At 43.8% G+C, this 25,500-nt stretch overlaps 1 protein-coding gene across 5 annotated transcripts in view; it reads right to left on the bottom strand.

Moving 5' to 3' along the window:
• Arhgap26 (Rho GTPase activating protein 26) overlaps window positions 1–25,500 on the bottom strand; it is a 386,814-nt gene that overhangs the window by 91,228 nt on the left and 270,086 nt on the right. For all 5 annotated transcript variants that reach the window (XM_021150730.3, XM_085833661.1, XM_021150728.3 and 2 more), the window contains exon 18: window positions 2,734–2,893. In XM_021150730.3, the coding sequence (XP_021006389.1) occupies window positions 2,734–2,893 (160 nt within the window). The remainder of the gene's footprint in view (window positions 1–2,733; window positions 2,894–25,500) is intronic.

Here is a 25,500-nt window from a genome sequence, read left to right as displayed (position 1 = left end):
TAAACTGTGAGTTGGGGAGGAGTCTAGTCATATAGAATTGGAAATTTTAAAGAAATAACCATTACTATAAAGCAAATGTGTTGAGAGCCAAGATCTTTGCTTTCTGGGCTTTCAATTCAAACACTTTCAATTCTGTACTTCTCTAATGGCCACAGAATGCCAGTGGAGTTCTAGGTGTATAGTCCCTGGAGGAAAATTATTCTTAGGCATTTGAGGAGACTACCTACTGATTTCCACACTGGTGCAGCCAGTGTGTAAGTCTATGGGCAGTGTATAGCAGTTCTCTTCCCACATCCTCACTAGCTGCACCAATGTGTAAGTCTATGGGCATTGTATAATGGTGTCTCTTCCCCACATTCGCCAGCATTTCTTGTCATTTGTTTTCTTGATGACAGCCATTCTGGCTTATTGAGATGCAATCTCAGACTAGTCTTAATTTGCATTTTCCTAATGGAAAAATATGCTGAATTTTTTTCTTGAACACTGCTAGGAAAATTAAGTGAGGTGGTAGCTACCTGGCTGCTTAGACAATATCTTGTGAATAAGTTGTGAGTAAAAACTATTTTTATCAAGTTATGTTTCTGGACCGTAGTTATTAACATTATCCATCAGTTCAACTGAATAAAAAAGGAAATGCGTATGCATTACCAGCATGGACTAGGGAATGTCAAGGATCCTCCAACTTTACTGGATCTTATGGATTCTTTTACTCTGTCTTTTCTTATTCAGGGACATTTGCTTCCTAATAACTTTGTAGAATACTATCTCCCTCTCAGATCAGCTGGAACAAAGTCTCCAGACCTTTGAGACCCAGTACTTGTGTGGGCTCCAATGCTTTCCCTAGCCAGTATGAAGGTGTATCACAGACTCCTATGAAGGACAAAGGAAGGTTCTCAGTAAAAAGAGCTCAGAAAGAAGGAAGTTTCTGCACTCACAGGCACTGTCTGGAACGTGTGTAGACTGTATTAGCTCAATTTATATAACTAGAGTAAAATACATGAGGCTGGGTAACTTTTGGAAGAAAAGAAACTTAGTCTGGTTCATAGTTCTGTAAGTTTAAGGCCAAGGAACCATATCTGATGGCAGCCTTCTTGCACGTGTAGGTGTAGGGCATTGTAATCGAAGAGACAATGTGAGTGTGTGTGTGTGTGTGTGTGTGTGTGTGTGTGTGTAAGAGATAGAGGGAGGGAGAGTGGGATTGAGGGGGAGAGAGAGAGGGAGGGAGGGAGAGAGAGAGACTGTCGATCCTTTTGTGTTCTGATTGCTCTCTTACAAAGTGATATTTAGTCAGGTGCTCAGTCTAAACGCCAACATCTAAGTCTGATCCGTAAGTAAACACCCCAGCCTGGCAGAAAAGGTGAGTGCTATAGAAAAGGAAAGGTGGTGGACAAGGGAAAGGACTGGGCCTATGACATTCTACGTGCAGAAGTCTGGGCAGTCCCCCGCTGAAGACACTTGTGAGTGCTGAAGAAAACATGCCATGTAGTCTTCAAGGTGGAAGAGTGTCCCATCCGGAAACAAGGACGCAAATTAGGAGGCTCTTGTCAAAATTCAGACCAGGGGTGACAATGGTTTGCATTGTTGTTATCCATAATATTGTCACGTGCAAGGACTGGTCAGAATCTAAATTTGTTTTGCATGAATTCTATCTAGGCAAAGGTTTTTTAGGAAGGGGAACATGTATCATTATTATCTTTTTAAATCAAATTCCAGAGTTATGTATGTGAAAAAGCCACCTGGGGTAATCGACACAGGCTCTGAGCAGCTTCTCAGGGATTTGCTACTAAGAGTAAAGAGACTGAGCAGGACTTAAATGGTGCTAAGGAATTTCACGATGAATGGGGGTGAAGGGTGGTCTTGAGACACACTGTTGTTTTCCGGAGCTCTTAGTAACTGTGTTCACTTGACAAGGTCAAGTTAGTCAGAATTCCAGCAAGGATGAGGGGCGGGGCCTCCCAGGCTACTGAGGAGCTGCTGGAATTGATGGCCTCTGGAGGCTTCATGTGCTCTAGTGGATGTAGTCACACCGCTGTGCATGCAGGTAATGACTGACTGGACTAAACTGGATTTTAAGGGAGAAGGCCATGAAGGTGGTAGGGGGTATACTTGAGGAGTCCGGGGAGAGCTGGAGGGGAAGAGCATTTCACACCTTTATACAGCTCCCTAAGGAAAAAAAGCTTAACAAACAACAGACCGGCTATTCCAGTGACTTAAAAGCAAAGGTCACAAGCATATATAAACACCTTCAAATGCACACGCATGAATACATGCACGAACATATGTATGAAACTTGTACTATCTACACAATCAAAAACTAGACTGCAGAAAAAGTACTTGCAGCACAAATGGGAAAACATACCTAGTAGTAGCAAGCCCATACATTTCTAAGATAACCAAGTAAAAAGTAAAACGGTACCCCTTCACTGGACGACTAAGAGAAACAGCAACAAAGACTGCCCAGCCCAGTCCCCGATACAGAATAAGGACTCAATGAGATTCTATCCATCCCCACACCTCTAGAGCCACTAAGAGCCACTAAGAGCCAGTCACCTCCACCAGTATTCTCACATTTATCACCACCAGGACTATGACAATCAGTGACTTCACCATCATCACCATTCAAGTGCCATTAGCAATGCAAACCTAGCCAAGTCTGAAGATCCGTTCCAGTGTGTGGCCCCATCCGCAGGCTGAATGCTCGACCCTCTGCCGCCAGGGACACTTCTGACTCACCTTCTCATGGTTCTCGATTAAGATCTCGATGACAATGTTCTGAAACTTGATGTCCATGATGGCCGCCACAGTTTCTTCCTGCGGCCGCAGCAAGGTGGGTCCAAACACCACGCCCAGGTTTGCCACAGTCATCAGATTCTGCTTGTGGTTGTTAGCAACACTGGAAAGGGGAAAGAACAAGTGAGAGATGTCGTGCACACCCAGATGGCTCCCCTCCTTGGGTGCTTCTGGCCTCCCTGCCTGCATCTAGAGCAGGCAAGACTCAGGACATCTCTGGATGCCATGAATCAACGAGCAAGTTTTCTTTTGTATCTTCAACTACAGTGTTCAGAGATCTCATTCAACATTCACTTCAGGGTATGATTCCCACTGGGCCTAAAACAGCCAGCCAACCAGCCAAGGCCATCTGCCAGGTGATGAAGTTTTGCTCACCTAAGTCACTACTCTCTAAGTCCATCCATCTTGATTACAACTTCTGTACCTGTCTGTTTCTTAAACCACCAAGGTTTTCCCTCTGCATTGTCTCCAATGCAGGTCAAGAAGCTCCTAGTTTTATTCATTTGCAAAGACAGACACAACTTTCTTTCAAAAGGAAATAGCTGGTATTTAAACCATGTCAGGAAACCCTAAGTATTAAACGCTCATTTGATTAAACACAAGGCTTGCATTAAGTGAAACATGTGGCATCAACAGAAATAAAAAAATGCACTACTGTTTATCTGTGTGTTTATACTGCATGTACACTCAACGTTTAAAGAAGGGATGAGGTCAGTAGTGGCTATGTCAGAGTAATCTGCTAAATATACATGCATATTTTTAGATAAAAAAACTATTCAAAATACATATATCTGAACTCCATGCCCAAGCTATAAAATTCAGTGGTTCATAAGCCCCTTGAATAAAAACGTAGGGATGGGTCACTGGCAATACACAAGTTAGTGCCATTCAGCACTGTTAGAAAATACTAGAAGATTCCTTAATCGCCTGCTGGAAGAAGGAAGCTATTCATTACTAACTCAAACCTAGAGGGAAATCTGGGAAGAGACACTTCCCATAGACTGAGGTGGCCAGTGTTGGCTCTGTTGACACTTAGTATCTTGCATGCAAGCCTAGCACTGCCTGCACTGTTTCTCCTGTAGACTTCCATTATGTGGGAGAAAGGATTCGCCTACTTTAAATGTCTGCTTCTAAACCCCGTCTTTAGTGAAATTTTACTTCAACCAATTTTATCATTTGATGTACACTTTTGGATATGTACAAACTTAGATTTGGTGTACACTTGTGGATACTCATAGAAAAAGCATACCTTGCCCCAAATCCTCTCTACATTTCTGCTACTTTCCATTGACAAATGACACGTATGTACTTTGGCAAACATGAAGGCATTAGGTTCCTCCTCTCTTTAAAAGGAGTAGTGAGGGTGGATGGCATGTCCACTTCATTGCCTGTGGTTTGGGTGGGTTGAATGTGATCATGGGTGGGAAGTGGACTGATAAGAATAATTTTCTACCGCCCTCCTCCTCTGCTCCCACCTTTCTGCCCTTGCCCGTGTCACTCTGTGGCCTAGAACGCCCTTGCTAGCTCTGTGTTTGACAAATCTTCTCTGTAAGGCTCAGCTCACATGGTCCCTTGCTTTGTATACTGTTCTGGTCTCTTCCTACTCCTCCATCCTGGACTCAGACAGATGCTCTCACTCAGTGATGACGTCTCCGCCATGAGAATGAACACAGACTGAGGTATTGAACCTGACAGAGCCAGTGACAAGCAGGATGACACGTGATGAAACTTAAAGCATGATGGGAACTTCTTGGTAGATGTAAGATTAATATTCTCAGCCCAACTGAGAAATGTCTAATGAGTATCAATAATGTGGGGATAATTGTACCTAGACTATCCCAACCTCCCTATCCCTCAAAGTCTCAGGCTGTGTTCCACGTCTTAGATTTAATTAATGAGTAATAATTACTCTGATTTGCAGGCCCTGAGGTCCAAAGGCATTTGGAAAAACAGTATAGAAATTCTGGGTTGGCAACTCTGAATATAAATAGGCTTGAGGCTACCCAACAAATTCATTTCCCATTTAATGATCCATTTTATTCTGGAACTTAAAACACATTGATCTAAGTCTCGAGAAACGTTTTAGGGACAGGCTTGTACCTTCTCATTGCTGCCATTATATCTGGGCACTGCAGAAATAAATTGGTCTGTCACTTGATAACTTCGGCTCACAACTTGGTACAGCTTTGTTCATTACTCCAGAGTGAATTATTAATGACTTGAGATCTCCGTGTGTTCCAGGGAGGAAGGCCTAGACCTCAGCCTCTGCTGGCACCAGCCGTGAATTATAGCTTGACGGATTTACAGACGTGTGGGTAGCAGGCTGGCAGGGTGCTGGGAAGCCGGTCCAGCAGAAGCCTCGGGACTCATTCATTAGTGAGATCCATAAAACACTAAGGCTGCCTTCTGTTCTCTTTAATTGTACTGCCTGGGCTCCTCCTCACACAGTTCAGAATGTCATGTTGAATCCTGTCTTAGCATCTACACACACATGCTTCTTATGTGTTAAATTCTCCATTGACATGTGCCTTTCGGTCCACTGTGTCCACATGGGCTACTCTGCTGAGGTGCCTTCCATAAACATTACAAGCTCCACCTGTGAGGGTGCAGGGAAGGAGTTCACCTGTCAGGGGAGGAAAGGAAGCCCTTGCTCCTTCTGTGACCCTCGGGGAAGTTGCTGGGAATCTTTACCCTATGCTCCATGCAACTGGATTACAGTTAGCAAGTGATGAACGTGTTTCAGTGAAAATGAGCATGTTCGAGGGACTCCTATTGTCTTTGTTTTAAGGGAATTAGCTAGACAGTCTGGATCTGATACCCTTTGGGAGAGAGAAAAAGGGGGAAATCACTTCCAGATGAAGGGGGTTGTAATACAGAGAGCATCATGACGGGTAAGACAGTAGCCCACCTTTTTAGAGGCATATTAAGAAAGGCCCTCATACTACATAGAGGTCACGTCTGTTTTCCTTGAGTTGAAATGGGAATTAGGGCCATGTAAGTGCTGTGTTCTTTACAACCACAGACTGCCACAAAGGCCTCAAATACCTGTAAGCCTAGAGCAAGGTTTGCAATCTGGTTGTCTCTGAGTCCTGGGTGCCTGTGTATACTGGACGTGATGTGGTAGTGGCAGGCAGGGTCTACACAGATCCTGTGTAGTTATAATAAGCCTCTAATAACAGCACAGAACCATTGCTGCCTTCCCCGCTCCAGCCTCCAGAACCAACTAATACAGAACCTCAGATGCAAAGGATGATGGAGGCTTTACAAAAGGACCTAGGATGTTTTATGTACATTTGGCTTTCATAATAACTCTAGATTACTAGTTTGGATCTTTCTGACCATAAGAAATGTTTCATACAACACACATATACATGCACAGCATACATATACCCAACAGTTAGTGGGATGCATCTGATATTTTATATACTCTTTTAAAATTTACTAAATTGACTTTGCAACCCACTTTTGCACCAAGAACTACAATTTGCAAAGAGCATTGTGTGCAAACACCAATTCCTACATAGAAAAAAAAATAAGGCAGAGGGAGATGGTCACCCATTGGCTAGTCAGAGAAAGAGTGGCTGGATAAAACTCAGGTCACATGGCCTTCTCAGGCAGGAAACAGGAATGAAGACACCTACCACATAACTGGGAAGGCTGTTAAAGCACAGGTAACTAGGCACTCTCTTGGCATGGTTTACCAGCCTAATAGAGGACAGCTGCTACTGTCATGGTGCTAGGACAAGGAGTGGGTCACAGCAGGTACCAGTTTAAAGCCATACTGCAGGAATGTTTAATAGCTGCTTTGTTTGGGGGCAAGGATAAGTACTTATCCCACTGTGTTTTATAAGACAAACAAGCAAAACCAAACAAACAAACAAACAAACAAACATGACACATTTGACATCTGTAGAAATGTTCAGGAAACCACGCACTCATCTTCCTTCACTTACTCTTCAGCGTCTCTGGCACCACAGGCTGAGAGGCTCCGAGCTGCTTCATGACACCAACAGCTTCATGCCCTAACCCCCCTAACAAGCAATCGAAGCTCACTACCCTGCAAAACCAACTCGGGATAGCGCGTGTCTACTGTAGCTGCAGCCAGCTTGTTCCTTCACACCGAGGTTCCCATTCCATCTTTCAGGGCGCCTCTACACAGACAGCTCCCTTTTCTCAAGTGTTGTAAGAGGAAAGCTGGATGATGACCTTGAAGTGCCTCCTGCAGAGGATGCAGGCAGGCTTACGGCTAACACTCCTGAAAGCGAGAGAGTAGGTGGGAGATCGAGCAACAGTAAACATCACCTCAGTTGCTAACACCTTCTTGGGGAAGCCCCAAGGCTGGGCTGAGGATGGCTGAGGATTCGCTAGAAACGAAGCTGCTATTTTGTGGTTAACCAGCTAAGTGTTAAGTTTCCAGGGTTCTTAATTTGGTTGCTTTCACCAATTTCGAATCCCTAAGTGTGTGTTGCCTAGATACCACTTGGACTTTCTGAGGTGGGACTAGTATGAGGGTGTTGGGGGATTCTGCCAAGAAAGTCCATCAGTGTCATAAACACAGCTTTTCTATGCTGTCCCCAAAGGAAAGAGTAACAGAAGTAGGTCTATATGGCCCACATGGTCACATTAATTCCTGGGAATGGTTATTTAGTGAATGGCCATACTCCGAGCTTTGAACAATTAATAAAGTACTATTTCTGAAGAGTACTTTTTATAGCCCCACTTGCCCTCCATGAGAGCACTCGCAGACGGGCACTCTTACTGGCCATGATTATACAGCTGCAGACCCTGAGACAATGAGAAGTGAAGACGCCACTTGTGCTCATACAGCCAGGATGGAACTAAGTCAGTAGAGCCTGTCCTCTTAGCCATGGCTCTCAGTTGTTTCCACATAACCAATAACAAGAGCTATCCTTATTCCTCAGAAACCCCATACAAATGAATATAGACATTTCACAGAGTCACCCAGGGCTATGATAGAGGCATGAAAGAAGAAAGGTTGATCCTTCATCCATGACATAGACTGTTGAGCTGAAACAGGAAGGACCCTGTGACTACCTCTGAAAGCAATGTATCAGACTACACCGCTTCTTCCCCTTCCTACCACACATATAGCTGTCTACTTGGTAAAATGATGAATTGACCCTTGAATGTGACAGAATAGTATTTATGGCACAGCCAGAGAGCTGCTTTCTAGTGGTGTAAGAATAAAGCCATTAGGTAGATAAATTAAAAGGAAGGGGGCTGGCAAAATGCTTTTTATAATCCCAGACTGATAAAATGATAGCTAAGGGGTGCCAACCCAGGCTATGCTCTTTCCTCCAAGATGTCTCAAGGCTCCCTGAGTATGAATAACTTGCCCCTGCTTCTGGTGGCATAAGTGTCCATGTTTCTGGATGGTCAGAGATGCCTGCTAAGATGTCCCTATTGGCCAGAACAACTTATGTCAACTTTGAGCCCACTTGCAGAGACCCACTTGATCCTAGACATTCTTTAGAGAAATAGAGGAGAGCTGTGGGGGAAACAGGGATGAGAGGCTCTGTGCACACAGTCTGCACTCTAAGCAGGGATGTTCTGAGGACCAGGTACACAGCCAGTTCCATTTCTATTCAGTTCCCCTAGAAGTCAATACTACTCTCTTCAAAATCCACCCAAGGTCCTCTCGCTCTTTTAGTCTTCAAGCTGAAAGCTGTTGGCAGGAGGAATGGTGGGTTTTCAAAAACTGCACACAAAACTGTCGTCTGGTCCAGTAATTCTAATTCCAGGCACATCCATAAAAGAACTACAAGCACGGACTCAAGGCATCTGCGCATCCACCTTCATGACCACCCTCTTCACCACTGCTACAACACATTCAGGAGCCTGTGGGGAGATGGACAGTTCAGCAAGACATGATCTACACCTGCAGTGGAGTGCTGCACAGCCTTCAAAAGAGATGGATTTCTGGCAAACACAATGGGGACAGAATCTGAGGACATTATATTAGGTGAAACAAACCAGCCAGAAGGGTGAGTACTATCTGATTCACTTACAGCAATACTCCACTTCAGACTCAGGGACAGAACTGTGAGCAGCGCAGGATGGGGAGGACAAGGGAGAGATTGTTCCAAGGTGCAGACTTTAGGTTCTGCAAAAGGAAACACTTGCAGATGGCCAGGGTGACAGGTGTATGCCATATATGTACTTATACCACTTGACTATAGTCTTTAAAATGTCTGATGTGGTAAAAATGTTACATATATTGTATAATACTAAAAGTTGGCGATCCAAAGGGAAGAGGAGAGAATTTGTGAGACACCTTTGCTAAGTCCTATGCACCGGTGACATCAAGGTGACTCTCTGCCACTGCCCTTTGCTCTTTCACCTCTGGGCCTTCTATCTTTCTTCCTGATCCTCAATGCCTTGGGAATCCAACAGCCCTCTTTACGTGGCTCTCTTCTAGGCCATTCTCACTTCCTCAGAGGGGTTTATCTGGCTACCCACAGTATGTCAGGTCTTGCACTAAAATTGTAGCTCCCCAGTTATCCTGTGTCAGCACTTGCTGCACAATAACGGTGTTACCATTCACTGAGGCGTCTATGGCCATTCCTTCCACTTAGCAAAAGTTTCAAGAGTACACGGTGGTGGGAGCCTCCCTACGACTACCCCAGTATCAGGTACAGGGCGACATATAACTTGTGGAGGGTGAAGAAAGGAATAACATGCGGATGCTGTGGAGGCTGACATCTTGAAAATGCACAGAAGATCAGCAGTACTCAGTTCCTGCTTCAAGCTTGCATGTAACCTATCAGGGTCTCAGATCTTCGGTTGTGCCAGGGGTAGTGGAGAGGCTACCAGGGCAGCTGCCCTGACAGCTGTGGTACATGACAAACCAGGTATCACTGTTGACTACACTAGCCTGCAAGGTATGAGGCCATCAGATATTTACAGGGTATAATAATCATTATTATATGAATTACCTAATGTGTATTATATAATATAGTATAATGCACAAATTATTATATTGGTCTCCTTCCAAACATTTGTCATAGCTTCTAGGATAGAGTATCCTATATTACTTTTTTTCATTCTCAAATCCCTCTCTCTTCTGCCTGCCTTTAATTATTACAATGATTACCATCAATAACTAACAGCACAGTATTAGCCACATATTTTCTGCGAAGTGGGCATTAAGGACTTCATCAATTACCTCGTTTGAAAATTATCCCATGAATTAGGCTCTAATATTGTTCAGCACTACAAAGTTACAACTCTGGACAAGTTACATATGTAGTAAGTGGCAGCCGTGGACTGTGAGGCCAGTCTGACAGCAGAGCTACCGACCCTCAGGGTTCTTCAAGGATGGTGTGGTCTGGGCATGGTGCAGACCTCCCTGGCTGTTCTTCCTTTCCACATGGCCTATGTTTAGGGAGATCGTGTGGCAAAGGAAAACTGGGTCGTGTAGTCCTGTCTGGAGGTTGTTAAAAGCAATCAAGGATATTAGTTCATCTATGGCCAATAACAGTCTTGAACATCCCTGAGTTTCTCTATTGGGAATACACTGAACTGGGCCATGGGAATTACTGTCTCCCATGGAATGGGCGTGGCTCACTCAGGAAAAGAACTGTAACTCTCATTGTCACTGGTCAGCCGGACACAGTCTTTAGTGCACCCAAATTCATCAGCCTCGGTTTGGTTATTTCTCTTATTTCTTTCTTGTACAAAGAGAGTGCATTGTTTAGAACTAGAGAGCTGGATCAGAGGTTAAGATAGTCACTTTTCCTAAGTAGGCTTCAGCCAAAGTAGCCATGCTCGTAGGCGCTGTCCGGTCTGCAGGCCCGGATAGGGACCAGCAGAAGGAAAACGCAGAGGAACTGACCCAGGACACTGCCTTTCTGGAAAACTACTTAACTATTCCAAGTCATCTAACAGTTGATTTCTAATGCCCAATGTAACTAAAGCTTGCAAAGCACTTTATAATTTATAAAATGCTTTCATACTCATTACCACACCATTAAAAAGTTATTTCTCAGACTTAGAGAGAAATTCTAAATGGAAAACATGGTCAGGACACTGTCTGCATATGCATATATGTAAATGACAGCATCAAGGCCTGCTATGCACTGATTCCTGTCAGTATGACACTTTCCTCAGTGATGGGCCCACTGCCTGTAAACCACTACTGTCTAAACTTGCTGGCTAAGGACTGAGGTGCACTCTGATCCACCTGAGAAGTCTCAAGGTCTTACATATTCTCCTGTTACCAAATGATACCCAGTGTCTGCCATGTGCTGGGGACTGCCTTTAAGCACTGGAGGTACTGTAATAAATAAAATGACCTCCCCCCACCCCTGGTTCTTTGCCTTAGATAAACTTTCACTTTTTATGGTAAGGCAGGTAATGAATAAAGTGTAAGGTCTAGCAGTCAAAGAGCACACTAAGAAGGGAGATGGGGAATACTGGGGACATGTCACGCTTTTAAACTGTGATCTGGGAAGTATGGTAGAAGAAGACATGCAGTAACCATCTTGAGGAAGTAAAGATGTTGGCCTGGGACACCTGGGAAGTCACATACAGAGGAGCAGTAGGTGAGGAGAGCACAGAGAGCTGAGGGGAAAGGAACAAAAGTCAGACAGGCACAGACCTGGGGCAGCAAAGCCTGGAGGGCTTGGCAGGACACTGTGAGCGAGGTGTTCTTTACTGAGTGAGATGAAAAGCAATTAGAAAATTCTCACCCGAGGGGAAACCCAATATCAGCAGCGCCTCTCCAAGTCTACCAGCAAGGCCTCTCTCAGTCTCAGAAAGGTCTCAGCTACTAACACCAAAATGCTCAAACTCCATGGGTCTCTCATCTTCCGGAGAGACAGACAGAGACAGAGAGATGCACAGAGAAGGGAGCAGGGAGGAAGCTACACAAGCTGCCATCAAGTCCAGTAGAGAATCATGACGTACAAAGCACAGTACAGCACTGTTCGTATTGCATCCGAGCAGTTTAGTGTGCCAAACCCTGCTTCTGCTCCTCTGGCAGGTCTCTGCACCTGCAGCCATTTGCCCTAGTCACTGTGTGGAGGAGCTCCACTGTAGGAAGCCTACTGAGTTCTTTAACTGGCCTAAAATGCTGGTCTAGCCAAACAGGATGGGGAGGGAGGTATGGGGGCAGGGAAGGTGCATCTAGGTGCTGGTCACCAGGAGCAGGACTAATATTAAATGTTTCCAAGGAACATTTGTAGGATCAATTGAACTTAATCAGTACACCTATCTTTATATACTTGTGGGGGGGGGTGGCCTCCTGAAGACAGCCCCTTATCACTAGTTCTATTTTACAGATAAGATAGATACTAAATACTAGTCAAATACTAAATCAAAGAAGGCAGCCTGAAGTTCTGCCCTTGGAGCTTCTTATTTCTTACACACATTCCCACTTAAGGGAATGAAAACCACCCTTTTGAGGGATGACCAAGACTCCAAATCTATACATGGGATTATGTGTCTGAGACAGAGGCTGGCAGATTGCTATTGAGAAGGAGAAACACATTTACATAGGCGCTCAGCCTGGGTGAATAGAATTCACTAACGAAGACAACACAATCTTTGTAGCCCATTGTAAAGGTGGTGTATTATACCTCATAAGCCCCACACTGCCCAGTTTATGCATCAGCAACTCCCAGCCCCAGGTCCCATCAGCTGTCAAGTTCACATTCAAGGGCAGCAACAGCTCCTCTTGTTTATTTAAATATGCAGTAAAGAGCTGGAAACAACTTTTAATGTTCAGCATCAGCAAGCAGGAAGTGAAGATCGAAGCTGAGAAAATGCACCTTTCTTTAGGCAAAGAAGAGCAGGCAGTGTCTGGTAACAGACACCAGGTGAGTCACAGAGGGAAGCTGAGATCTGGGACTGTGTTCCAGTAGTCAGGCTCTCAGCAAGTGTCATTCACAAAGCCCCAATCAAAAGGTTGCTTTCTAAGGGAAGTCAGTGTTTAGTGACAAAATGCTAAAGTGTTACAATGTACAAGCATCAAAGCCAGACGCCCTAGCTGCTGTCATCCTGCTCTGAATGCAAGGTTGCCTAATGATGTGCTGCGCTCGGATGGCAGCAGAGATGGGGAAGAGAGGTAGAATGTGGGCCACAGCGTGGTAAGAACTATGCTCTGTACATTTTCTAGGAGAAAAATATCCAGTTGCCTGCTTCAGCAGACCAGTCTGGGTCTGTGTCAATTCACAGAGCTGATATAATGTAAATGCAGGTCCTCAGTAACCCCAGCTCTTCTTCCCTACAGGCCCCAGGGCCTGACCCTGTCCAGTATTCTAACCTTAGGCCATGCCACCAAGAAATAACACAGCACCAAGATTGCCGAGGAGGACCAACGTGGGTAGGGTAGGTGGACAGGTTGCTGGGGGGCGGGGATGAGAGTACAAAAGGCACAGAGCTGAAACCCACAACCTGGAAAGGAACAAAGGATCAGTAATTTAGATTCCCAACCACAAGCATCAGCCAGGCCTTCCTTCGATTTCTCTATAATGAACTCAAACCTATATTCCAAACAAGTACAATAGGAATTCAGAAGGCAGTATCAACAGTGGCTGGGGAGAGCAGGAAGCCTAGGAATCCTTGTCACCCTTGTGGTTTCCCACATGATGATGGGAACGCCCTGAGGCTTCCAGCGGGTCCCTGTTTCCCACATCTGTGGTCTCAACATATTTAGGAAGCGGCTCTTCCTAAAACATGTCACTGATGGACCCCACAGCTTCAGATACTTTTATACCAGGAGAAAGCAACACTGGAAATCTATTATATGAAACCACATTCACTCGGGCTATGTTAAAAGCTAAATTATCATTAAACATGGGTAGAAGATAAAGCCAACACAAAGAGGAAAACTGTACACAGATTCTTAGAGTTAATCCCTAACTTGAGGGGAGAGAAGATCAAGGCTCAGACAGTCTCCCTGCTCAGCGAGAGGCTAGCATTTGGGGAGAAAGTTCTGATGGAGTAGCTGTCAAACCTCATTTATCACCTACTCAGATTGTTCCCAGTGCTGAATCACTGCAGCAAACTCCAGGTACATAAATACCAATACATATTTTTCTCCAGAATACATTCATGGGATCAGAATTTATTATAAGGATTAAAAAGTTACTGCATACTGCCAGCATGTCACCTGGTAGACCTGTATCTAGTTATACTCCTTCATACAATATTTTAGGGTACCTGTTTCTCTTAAGTCCTTTATTTTTTCTTGCATAAAATAAGGCATTATTAGTTTCAAATTTGTTATAAGTAGTGTATAATTTTGCACCTGTCTCATTTTAAGGTGCATTTATTTGATTAGTCACAACACTGAATCCTTTACAAATGCTCCACGATACAAGACCTTTTTCCAAAAGTATAGTGACTTCTTCAAGGCCATGCACATAACAATCTGCAAAGGTTACCAACAGCAGTAGGTAATTATTGTTTTAAGATTTACAGCTTATGTACAGCTGCAACTTAATTCTATATTATGAAAAACAAACCACTTTAAAGCTATTACAGTGTTTCTGTCTTACAATCTACCTATCATTTTTATCAATTAATACACACGTTACAAACTGGTTGTTCCAATCTCTGCATCTGATGCTGGGAAGGAATTGCTCTCCCTGCTTTGGTGTACAGCACTGCAATACTCTGAGATCTACTCACAACCATACACAAGACTCAGACAGAAATAAAGATGATGCCAATTTCTTAATCGACTTAGAAGCTCCATGCTATCAAGCACCATGCTAATTTTGTTTGCTGCTAGGAACCTAGGATCTAGCACAGTGGGCTTGAAGAGGCATGAGCTTCAAGATTTTAGCTCAAACAGTCCCAGAGTATTCCAGCTTGCTCCAGTGTGTATCACAGCACTTGGGAAGTGCTGCACACGTTTGTTGCTGCTCTGCTCTGGAGGCCCGGGCTACCTCCATGGTATGTGGGCTCACTGAAAGGTCAAGGTGAAGGGAATTCAGGGAAGTATCAAATATTCTGCAAGATGGGACAGTGATGAGGAGGAAGGTGATGCAGTGCTCTTGAGTTCAGTAGGAGAGGCCCTCAGAGACAAGAGGCTACTGGAGATAGAAGGCTCCCTGTGTTGGCACCCATAAGCTGTGCAATGTGAGTGCCTCCCTGGAGCCTGATGGGCAATGGAACAAGCACAGGGTACATAACCAGGCCACTGTTAGCTGTGGGGCCCAGCTGGGTACCAGAGAGTCAGTGGTTAGCAGAAGGCAGTACTGTTACCATTCTGAACTGGGGCAAGAGAAAGATCTGTGGTGAGAACTCCTATAGAACACCCATTTCGTGCATGCTTGGGGCCAACCCTGAAGTTTTTGGGTGAAGGTAAACTTCTATAAGCAACTCAAATGATATTTCTAGGAAGTCCTCCTGGTCCCTGCAATTGCTAAGGAAGCCGACTGGAGTATTAGGAGGGAGCCCCACCCTGAGAGGCAAGGGATGGAGAAGACAGGTGGGATGGCGGTTCATCCACAGGGTTGGGCAGAACAGGCTCCCTGATGTGTGGAGGGATGGAGCTTTAGGGCCAACCGCTCCCTTTACCCACTGTCTCGCGGACAGAACCAGCAGGACCCACTGATCCATGCAGAACCTACAGCTTCAAGCAGGGACCACTGTGAGAGTGTGAGCAGGAAGTTACTGCTGCTCTCAGCTTGTTCCATGATTTCCAGACCCTTGCCTCCATACACAACAACAACACACATACACAAACACACACATGAACCTCTTGACATGGCAGATGTGTTCCCCTTTGGGAAGGGAACATGCCATACTACTATGAAAATAAAATGCTTTCATGTTGTTGTGTGCCAGATCCTCTCCTCTCCTGCTTCTCCCTCCATTTCTTTTTAAATTAAATTCTGCTAAGAAGATGTAGCAAAAAACTGAAATGCTGGATTTTCATTGTCTAAGCAATGACAAAGAACTTTATAATCTAGTTTTCAGACAAAAGAGTGTAGGAAACAGCCTTTCAAAGCAACACTGTGTATTGTGGGCTGGGGAAGTGTAAAGAGAAAACGTAAGGGATGGAAGAAACAAAGCCTATTCTCTGACGAACATGAGCTCTGACAGATGACAGAGCAGTGTGTGCCCAGGTGCCAAGGGAACAAGCGAGCAAACAGTGACACTGAAGAGAGACAGACCAGGGCCACACAGTCCCAGGAGGGCACATCTCAAGGCACTCTCTGATAGCACATCATGGGGCTGAGAAATCAGCCTCTACATGGAAATGAAGGGCTGTCTGAAGACCCAGACAAGACTTGGTGCGCAGCTCCCTGGAGGAGGGATAGGAAAGGTGCACACAAAGGCATATAGCTACATCAAGTGACCGAAGGGGAAAACATAGGAAAAGAGGAGCAGAGCAACTGTCTTCACCGTCCTCCTCTGCAAGCCTGCACTCTTCCCTCCTATGCTCGCTCTCCATGCCCAGCTCTCCGTGCTCACAGTCCACAGTGAGGGAGCCTGGCATACACATCTCACTCCCAGGGATGGTTTCCAACCGAGGGGCTGCTTCTGATCTATGTTTACATCCTAGAGACAGAGAGATGAGTGTCCAGTCACAGATAGGGAATGAGCTTGGGAAAACCAAGTCCAGGCTCTTCATTTCCTGTCTACAAAGACAGAAAAATCCCAAGGGTATAGCCAAGCAGTGACTATTCTGGGTTTTATGACCAAGACCTAAAAGAGAAAGAAAGAGAGAGAGAGAGAGACAGAGAGAGAGAGAGAGACGAAGGAAGGAAGGAAGGAAGGAAGGAAGGAAGGAAGGAAGGAAGGAAGGAAGGAAGGAAGGAAGGAAGGAAGAGAGAGGGGAGAGGGAGAAGGGAAGGGGGAGGGAGGGAATGGAAGGTAGGAAGTGAGAGGGAGGGGAGGGAGAAAGGGAGGAGGGAGGAGGGGAGGGGAGGAGAGGGCAAGGAGGAGGGGGAGAGGGAGGGGGAGGGAAGGAACTAACCCTGTAAATCAGCTCACTGCATGTGATTAACCCTGAGATCAGAGATGGTAATGAGTGCAGGGAATAATGTCCAGCTGTAATGCTACACCCAAGGGGTCAGCAATCTAAAACTGCTTCACAGCAAAGAAGCTGAAGGGGAAAAATTACAACACGCTGGCACCACCCAGGCAAGTGATAGAACACCCACTCACTTCTTACCAATACACTGCAGGCCACACGGTTTAGCTGTCATGAGCTACATTATTCTTTGTGAAATGTCCCTTTGTGTCTGTCATGTTCTATAGCTTCTTTAGGGTACATGTCTGTGTGGACGTGGCCTCGTTTCTCCTTTTAGAAGTGCCTATGACTACTGTCTTTAGAGCTCTATACCTCTCAACTCCAGAAAACCCTCACCCATTCTCTTAAAAAAAATTACTGCTGCTGTTTGAGTATGCTCTGTGCCCACCAGGAGTCCACTGTAGCTAGAGGCCTGGCCCCCATGATATACTATCAGAAAGTACTGTGAAGTCTTCCATGAGTGAGACAGAATGAAGGTCCTCAGGTCGCTGGTGATGTGCCCACAGGGCTCATCTAGGCTCTTCTGCTTTCCAAGCTACGACCATTTGCTCCCAAGTGTATTCCTGCCATGATGCATCGTCTTCTACTGCCTCACCAACCATGACCTTTGAACCTCCGCGACTGAAAGCTAAATGCACACCCTTTTCTTTAAAAGCATCCTACTCAGGTGTGAAACACTACTGAATACAACTAATTCCGTTCATGCTCTGTTGTCTCAGCTGTATAGGAGAGCACATTTGGGTCATCTCATTCTGACTTTCTGTTTGTTTTCTGTGCGGTGATTGGAACCCAGGGGTTCGTGCATGCCATATTAAACTAAGTCCCCGCCCCACTCTTCAAATATTTCCATTATTTCCCTGTACTGCACTGCGGTGATTTTCTAACACCAATCGCCCTGTCTTTCCCCAGATTTGTTTAGTGTAATACTGTATTTCTTTAACAGAATTTTAAACTTCAATGATCATTTCTATTTCTGTGATCAGTACAAACTTCTTTCTAATCTGCCTGTTCTTTTGGTTTCAATCCCATCTTTATATTTTAAACAATTATATTTCGGTCTCTATTAACTTTTTTCTCTTATTGTCTTATATAAAGTTCTAGGGTCTTAATATCCCCACATGTTGGTTCTACTGAGTAGTCTATAGTAGATTTTTTGTTTATAATATTAAATTTATCTTCAGAGTCACTTTCATTTTGAAAATCCTAGGTTGATTGTCTAGTCTTCAACTTAGGAGATATTACAGAGTAATACTGCCAGGATAAGTTTGAATGTAGTTATCAATTTCATTATTGATCTCAGGCTAAGATAAGAAAATATCTTATGTACTTAGCTAAGATTTTTCTTAGTCTATGCTTAAATGTTAGGGAAACCTGTCAAGATTCCTTGAGTAGGTGGACAGAATCTCAGTTCAAACTCTTCCATCCTCCAGTGGTCTCCTGGCCTCTCTCCCATTCCTGCTGGCCTGGGAACCCACTGTAACAATCCTGGAGACTCTTGTTCCTCCAGTCACACCACCAGCTACATTATCAACTCATGTCCTTAGCATGAGTATCTAGCAATATGATCTTCTAGGGCCTTGCGGCTCCTTCCTCACTCACATACTTAATACCAATGAGGTATATGCCCTCAAAGACAGATTTAAAGGTGAGTTAATTTTGGTAAGTTCGTAAGTTATTTTTACTAGCAAAAATGTAATCTTCAAAGTTAAGTGTTAATTGCCCTGTAGAATGTGCCAGGTTTGGATATAAAATATCTATTTTGTACAATCCAAATGAGTCTGATCTTCTTTTGCATTTCTTCTTGAAGTCTCATAAAATACTGACACATGCCCTTTCTACACTTTTCTTAAGCCATGTCTAAAAAGCATTTGGGGACCAGTGAGATGGATCAGCATGCTTGCTGCCATGACTGAAAACCCGATTTTGATCCTAGAACTCACATAGTAGAAGAGAAGCAACTCCCTAAAGTTACCCTCCCTATGCATGACGCACGTGTGCAACACATGGGCACGTGCACAAAAGCTAACAGACGGTTGAGAGAAAGCCGTTAGAAAGTTATACTTTATTACCAACCCCAATGTGTGCCTATCAAGCCGAAGACAATGAAGCCTTTTGTTCACTTCTGTGTATGAGATGGAAAACCAGTACTCATGGCCCTTCTCTCCAAGTGCAGCGGCTCACTCTTGTTTTGCTATTAGTAGATGGCTGATGCTAAGATCAAGGGGTTGTTGTTTCTCTAAATAAAATAATCCAAGAAAGCAGGTTAAAACCATTCTATCTTTTGAAAGTAGGCAACTTGCAGGCAATAAATCTCCCCTATTAATTATTGGTATGGCTTGGTTTTAAGCCAAGTTTGAACTCATTGAGAGCAAAATAGTATAGATTGAGGAAGGGTTTCTAAAGCCCCACCCCTAGCGGAGGAGCTGTGGAAGGCTGATCTTACTGGGGGTAGCAGGTACTTTTCTTTAGGAGTGTGGCCCCTGATAGGCTTGCCATGCCCCAGTGGGTGACCTCCACACCCAGGCACACATGGATACTGTAACTGAACTCAGTCCATTAAATAAAATAAATAAATATAGGGCAGGAGCTGGGAGGGGGATCCTTGAGAAGAGGGAGTGGGGAGCAATGGGCAGATATGATCAAGATATACTGTATGCATGCCTGGAATCTTCAAGAAATAAATAAAATGCTTTTTGTAAAGCAAAATAATTGTGAAATAGTAACAATTCTAAAACTATTTATTGATATGCTTAAAATGACAGATTAGAAACTATATGTTTGAAAGCAATCAATATTAGACAAATACACCAGTTATTCTACCTAATGTAAAGAGAAAGCGCATGTCTTTATTCCTGACAGTATAAATTATAACAGAGAGCATCAAGCTTAGCTCTTTAAAAGGAGAATTGAAAGGGGCCCCTGGAATGAGGATTCTAAGCTTTGAACTCCACTTTACGTAGATGCCCAAGTAGGGCTAGTCTCAAAAGTAAAAGGAAACACTAGGGTTCTGAATTGGACCCTTGTGTTGAAAATCTTTTGTTTGGGAGACAGGGTCTCATATAGCATAGATGGTCTCAAACTCATATATAATTGAGGATAACCTTGAATGTCTATTTCACCTTCCTCTGCTACCCAAGAACTGGAATAATAGAATCATATTACCACACCTGGCTGAATGATAATTTTTTAAGACTTGGAATTCTATATAAAAAAATTTTAAATTCATTCTAGTGAATGTTCAATCAAATCAAGCATGTTAAAAAGACTGGAATCACAATGTTAGGGTTTTTGTTTAGGTTTGGTTTGGTTTTTTTGTAGATGACACGGGAGTAACTTTCAAGTTATTTCTACTATGATCAAATCTCTCACATTCTCAGGAATGGTTATAAATATTTCTGCAGAATCAAGTAAATATATTGTTAGCGGCCAACAGAGAACTTGTCTTTTGGGCTGAGTGCTATCTTTTATGAGGTGGCTCGAGCGAGCACCCTGTGGAGCTATTTGTGCTATCCTCCTTTTCTTCCTTACCAGCCCGGATAGCAGCTCTCAAGGTGCTGCTGGTCCCAGGGACAATACAAGAAAACAACGGCTAAATTGATGGTGCCTTGGCATTAATGGAGATAGTCATGCGCTCCTAGCTTTAAAACTAAAATTATAGATGCCTAGTTTGAGAGTCCCTTAAAAACCTGGCAAGTTACTAAACTTTATTGAGCCTTGATTTTAGCACGCTACTTAGCATGCTAGTGAAGACTCATAACTAGCTCAGTCCTAAGACTCCCCACCTCACACTTTCAGACCACAGTTAACTGACCACTGAAAATGGAGTCTGGTGGCTGGGCTACGATAGACTGGATGGGTTAAAAAACATCAATTATTCAGTTCTCTCCTGCTAAGTCAGAGACTAAGAATTTTTTTTTAACAAAAATAATGTTGATGGATTCATAGATAACTCTTTAAACAGGTGTTCAGCTTTCATTTCTAACCCTGTTAATATTAATAAATGCCACTTAAGTAAGCCAAGATGTTGATGACCTTAGGTACTGGGATGAAACTGCTTAGGAATCCTGGCTAAGGTTACAGTGCCACAGACAAGGCTTCCACTGGGACTGAAGGAAATGGCTTGGAATTAAATAAGGGTGGTTTGTGCAGCACTGCCAGTATGTTAAATGCCAATGGGCTGGACATTACAAAACAGGGTTCACTCATCCTACCTCAGTTACCTCTCAGTCCCTGCCCACTTCTTTTTTCACATCTCCTCAGTGTCTCAGTGTTTTCCTGAGTTCATCTACCTGCCGGTTTCGTCCATCTTCCATCTTGTCTCCCTTGGCTCTCCCTGAGTCTCTCTTTTATACTCTTACTATTTCCCCAAACCATCTCTCTTCCTGCCAGTGTCCACTTCCAACTTCCTGCCTCAATTCATTGGCCATAGGCTTTTTTCTTGACAGATTATGCTGATAAGAGATGCTCTCTACAGCCTCCAGTTCCCTGAACTTTGCCAGACCTTAAAGTACATGATACCCAAGACCCTTGATAGCAAACATAGGTCCTGATGCCAGGGACCCTTTTGAATTCTTTCTTTAGTGCTTGAGAAACTTACTGGAATATGACCCAGCTTGTAAAATTCAGCAGACAGCACTCAAGCAGCTGTACTAAGGATGGAGCCTTTATGATGGAGACACTGGCATAAGACAATGGCATAAGCAAAGTCAGGAGGGCACGTGTTAGGGGTACTGCATGCAGCTGGTGGCTCCCAGAACTGCAGGCCCAAGGGGTGGAACAAACAAATTGAGGCTGGGGAGGAAGCAATGGCCAGACAGGTCTTTTATCTTATGCTGGAGAGAACAGCCTTCAGCTCAGATGAAGGCAATGCAGAGAGCAAGGCTCCCCTAAAATCATGCCTCCTTCCAAACCTGTGAAAACATACACCGTGTGCCTTGCTCTGCTCTTGCCAAGTTTCCTGTAAACACTCCACGCACTCTGGAAAGAGTGAGCAGCTTTTTCATGCATTCCAAATGCATTTCCACGAGAGCCATCACGAATCAATCAGTACAGGGTGATGGGAATCCAGAGCTCACCACCAGGCAGAGTGGAATCTGGTTCCTGCTCGCTTCTTTTCTCTTTTTACTTTAATGGCATAATAAAAGGGAAAAAAATCTTTAAAAAGTTTTGAGCTTCAATGATAAAGAATAATGAATGTGGTTACAGTATGATCTTAAGTCTTCATGAAAAGCAACCCATCCCTGCCAGCTAGGTCATTAACAGCATCTTCTCTGGCTATGGAATTCCCACCTAACTAAAGTTCTCACTGTACTCTGAATATCTCCCAGTGGGCTACACTGATAACATCACAGATAGAGACATCCATGAGACAGGCCACTGGACACTGCATAGCAACAGTTCAGTACATCTCCTACATGAGATGACTTAAAACTGGTCTTTTGCATATAAAGTATCACAGCGTCTTCTTATCAGAGAGAGAGACGGGGGTGGCGGTGCCAAAATACAAGACAGGAAAGGGTTATGCTACATTTGAGCTAAGAAAAGAGAGAATGTATTTCCCACACCCCATGTATTTGGCCAACAGAGTTCCTGCCAGGGATAGACAGAACAGCGAGATCTAGTCACATATGTCAGGGTTTTAGTACTATTCCTAAATGGTTATATAGCTCCCAAAGGAATATTGACTATGGCTCAGATCACTAATAATTTGAACCTATCATATTTAGAAAACAATATATCTTCTAAGGGGGTTAAAAAAATAAAGAAAACTTTAGCTCTTGCTTCCCCAAGAACATCAAGCCTGCCATTAACTGTTGAATATGTTCTGCTAAGACTCATAGGAACTGCATCTGACCAATACAATGCACATTCCACAGTGAAGAACTTTTTTGAAAAGAATATGGTAAAATACTTAGCTGTTAATGTCCAAATGTGATAAGTAACCTTTCACCTACATCGTTATGCTTAAGAACTTGTAAAGTATCCTGTATCCTGCCTGACGAACTCCTCCCTGCACCTGCCTTCCAGCACCCCTAATAAGCATGCCCTCCTCAAGAGGCTCAATTTATACAGCTACCTCTCCAACTCCCTGAAGGCCCTTGCTTCCTAGCCAACCCCCTAGCAGTAGGAATGAAATCCTACTACAACTCTGACCAACCCAACCATCTCCATCCATTCCCCCTGTGTATGCTTGCTCCCTTCTCTAGTCAGATGCCAACTCCACCTACCTGCATGACCAAGAAGGATCACTAGACTAACATTAGCAACCCGTGCCATGCACTTGCCTGAGGACCACATGATGTGCACCTGTCTTCCACCTTCTGCCCGAATCTTCAAGTAGGGTTCCTAGACTCACATCCCCTAGTCATCCATCACCTGAAGATCAGTTGCAACAATCTAGAAACTTTACTTAGCTGGAGATGAGCCAGGACTACTTCTCATACTCCATTTGAGCATCAACACTAAATTGTCTAGAGACTGAACCCTATGCCCCATAGAGTTGTCAGTCACATGACAAACTGGATTAACAGGAAACAGAGCTTCAAGCCAGAGTTCCTACATGGTCTTTTCTTCCCCTATTTTGTTTTGCTTTGTTTTGTGTTTTACAGATTTGACATTTTCTTTGACTTCGACCTTGTCTTCAAGACTTGATATTTGTCTTAGTTAGGTTTTTACTACTATGAATAGACACTGTGACCAAGGCAACCCTTATAAGAATAACATTTAGATGGGACTGGCTTACAAGTTCATAAGCTCAGTTCATTATCATCAAAGTGGGAACAGGGCAGCACTCAGGTAAATGTGGGTCTAAAGAACTGAGAATTCCACCTTTTGTTCAGAAGGAGCTTGGACAAGACTGACTTCCAAGCAGCTAGGTTGAGGGTGTTAAAGTCCATGCCCACAGTGACACACCTACTCCAACAAGGTCATATCCCTAATAGTGCCACTCCCTAAGCTAAGCATATACAAACCATCACATTACACTCCCTGGCCACCATAGTCTTATTTAAACACATGAGTCTATGGGAGGCATACCCAGCCAGAGCATAGTAACATATTTAGTCCAACTTCCAAAGTCCTCCTAGTCTATAGCAGTCTCAACAATGTTAAAAGTCCAAGGTTCAAAGTCTCTTCTGAGATTTATCTAATCACTTAACTGGAATCTCCAAAGCAAGACAGGAAACCAGTTGGGCAAACTCCAAACTCTGCATGTCCATGTCTTACATCAAAGCAGTCTTCAGATATCCAATTCCTTTTTCATCTTTGTTAACTACAATGAACTTCTTCCTACTAGGCTGGTTCCACTCCCTATTAGCAGCTTTTCTAAGTAGCTATCCCACTGCTTTGGCATCTAGAACATCTTGAGGTCTCCAAGGCAACTTCAACACTACGGTTTTTTTCTTCCAATGTCTGGGATCCACACATGATCTTCTGGGATCCTCTAAAGGGCTTGGGTGACATCTCCAGCTCTGCCCTCTGTAGAACTCTAGGCTCTGGTTGACTTTATTCCACTGCTGCTGCTGTTCTTAGTGACCACCACATGGTAGTGGCATCTCCAATACTCTGGAGTCTTCTGCTGTAACTAGGATTCCCCAATAGCCTCTTATAGGCTCTCTTCATGGTCCCAAGCCTCAACTTCTTTGCATGATACCCACTGGGCCATCAACTGCAACTGAGGCTATACCTCTATCAAGGGCCTTCCCTGGCCTTTTACAGTGCTAAGCTTCAGTTGCTCTCATGACCCCTTCATACCTTCAAAACCAGTACTACCTGGATGACTCTTAAACATTATCAAATATAGCTGCAAAATGAATACACACTTGGTTATCTTTGGAACACAGTTTCTTTGTTATCTCAGAAGACACTTCCCAGAAAATTCCACCTCAGTGATGCTGATCTCTTCTTAATCACCACTAACTTCTTAGCTCTAGCTAACTAACATCAATTGTCCCAGTAGTCCCTTCTATTATTGACTCTAAAGCCAGAGCCACATGGTGAAGCTGATGAGTTCTGCTGCTAGCTAGGGCCCTCTTGTTCTATAACCAGCTTTCTGTTTCCAACTCCCTTACTGCCTAAACTTGGCTGTTCTGGAACTTGCCCTATAGATTGACCTTGAACTTAGAGATCTGCATGGCTCTGTCTTCTGTAATGCTGGGATTAAAGGTGTATACCCCCATGCCTGGACCTAAGCTTTTCATGGCCACTGTTCCTAAAGAACCAGATCAAAAACCTGTGTTTTCTTGCCTCAAGATCTGGATCACCCCAGATGTACCCCACATTTCTGGATTGTAGTTCATTCCAGACTAAAAGTACAAATGAAAACACTATCCAGGTCATAATAATGCTTAGATAATATTATCCCTTCTTCAACTGCAAATGCATAAGTTTAGTTTGGTGGGATCTTACCTCAAGATTACCACTCCCTTATTTTGTTAACTCCTGGACCATAGGATTCAGCTCCATTCTACTTTTTGATACCCCTTTAATCTTGAGCCATATAGTTTGTATTTTTCCTTCCTCAGCTTACTCCTTTTTATTAAAACATTCCTCATAAGAGTGAACTTGAGTAACCACACAAAATTTATACCAGACTGTTTTGAGGTTTTCTTTTTCAAAGCAGTTAATATGAATCTCTTCATCTTAGCTTCAAGCAGAGTCTTCAGACAATGGCAAAAAGCAGTCACATTCTTCATCAAAAT

The sequence above is a fragment of the Mus caroli genome, unplaced genomic scaffold (genome assembly GCF_978045245.1).
Source record: "Mus caroli unplaced genomic scaffold, Mus_caroli_1 scaffold_19, whole genome shotgun sequence".
In the NCBI taxonomy this organism is placed as follows: Eukaryota; Metazoa; Chordata; class Mammalia; order Rodentia; family Muridae; genus Mus; species Mus caroli.
Note: the sequence above shows the minus strand (reverse complement) of the source record. Positions and strands in the feature narration are given on the sequence as shown.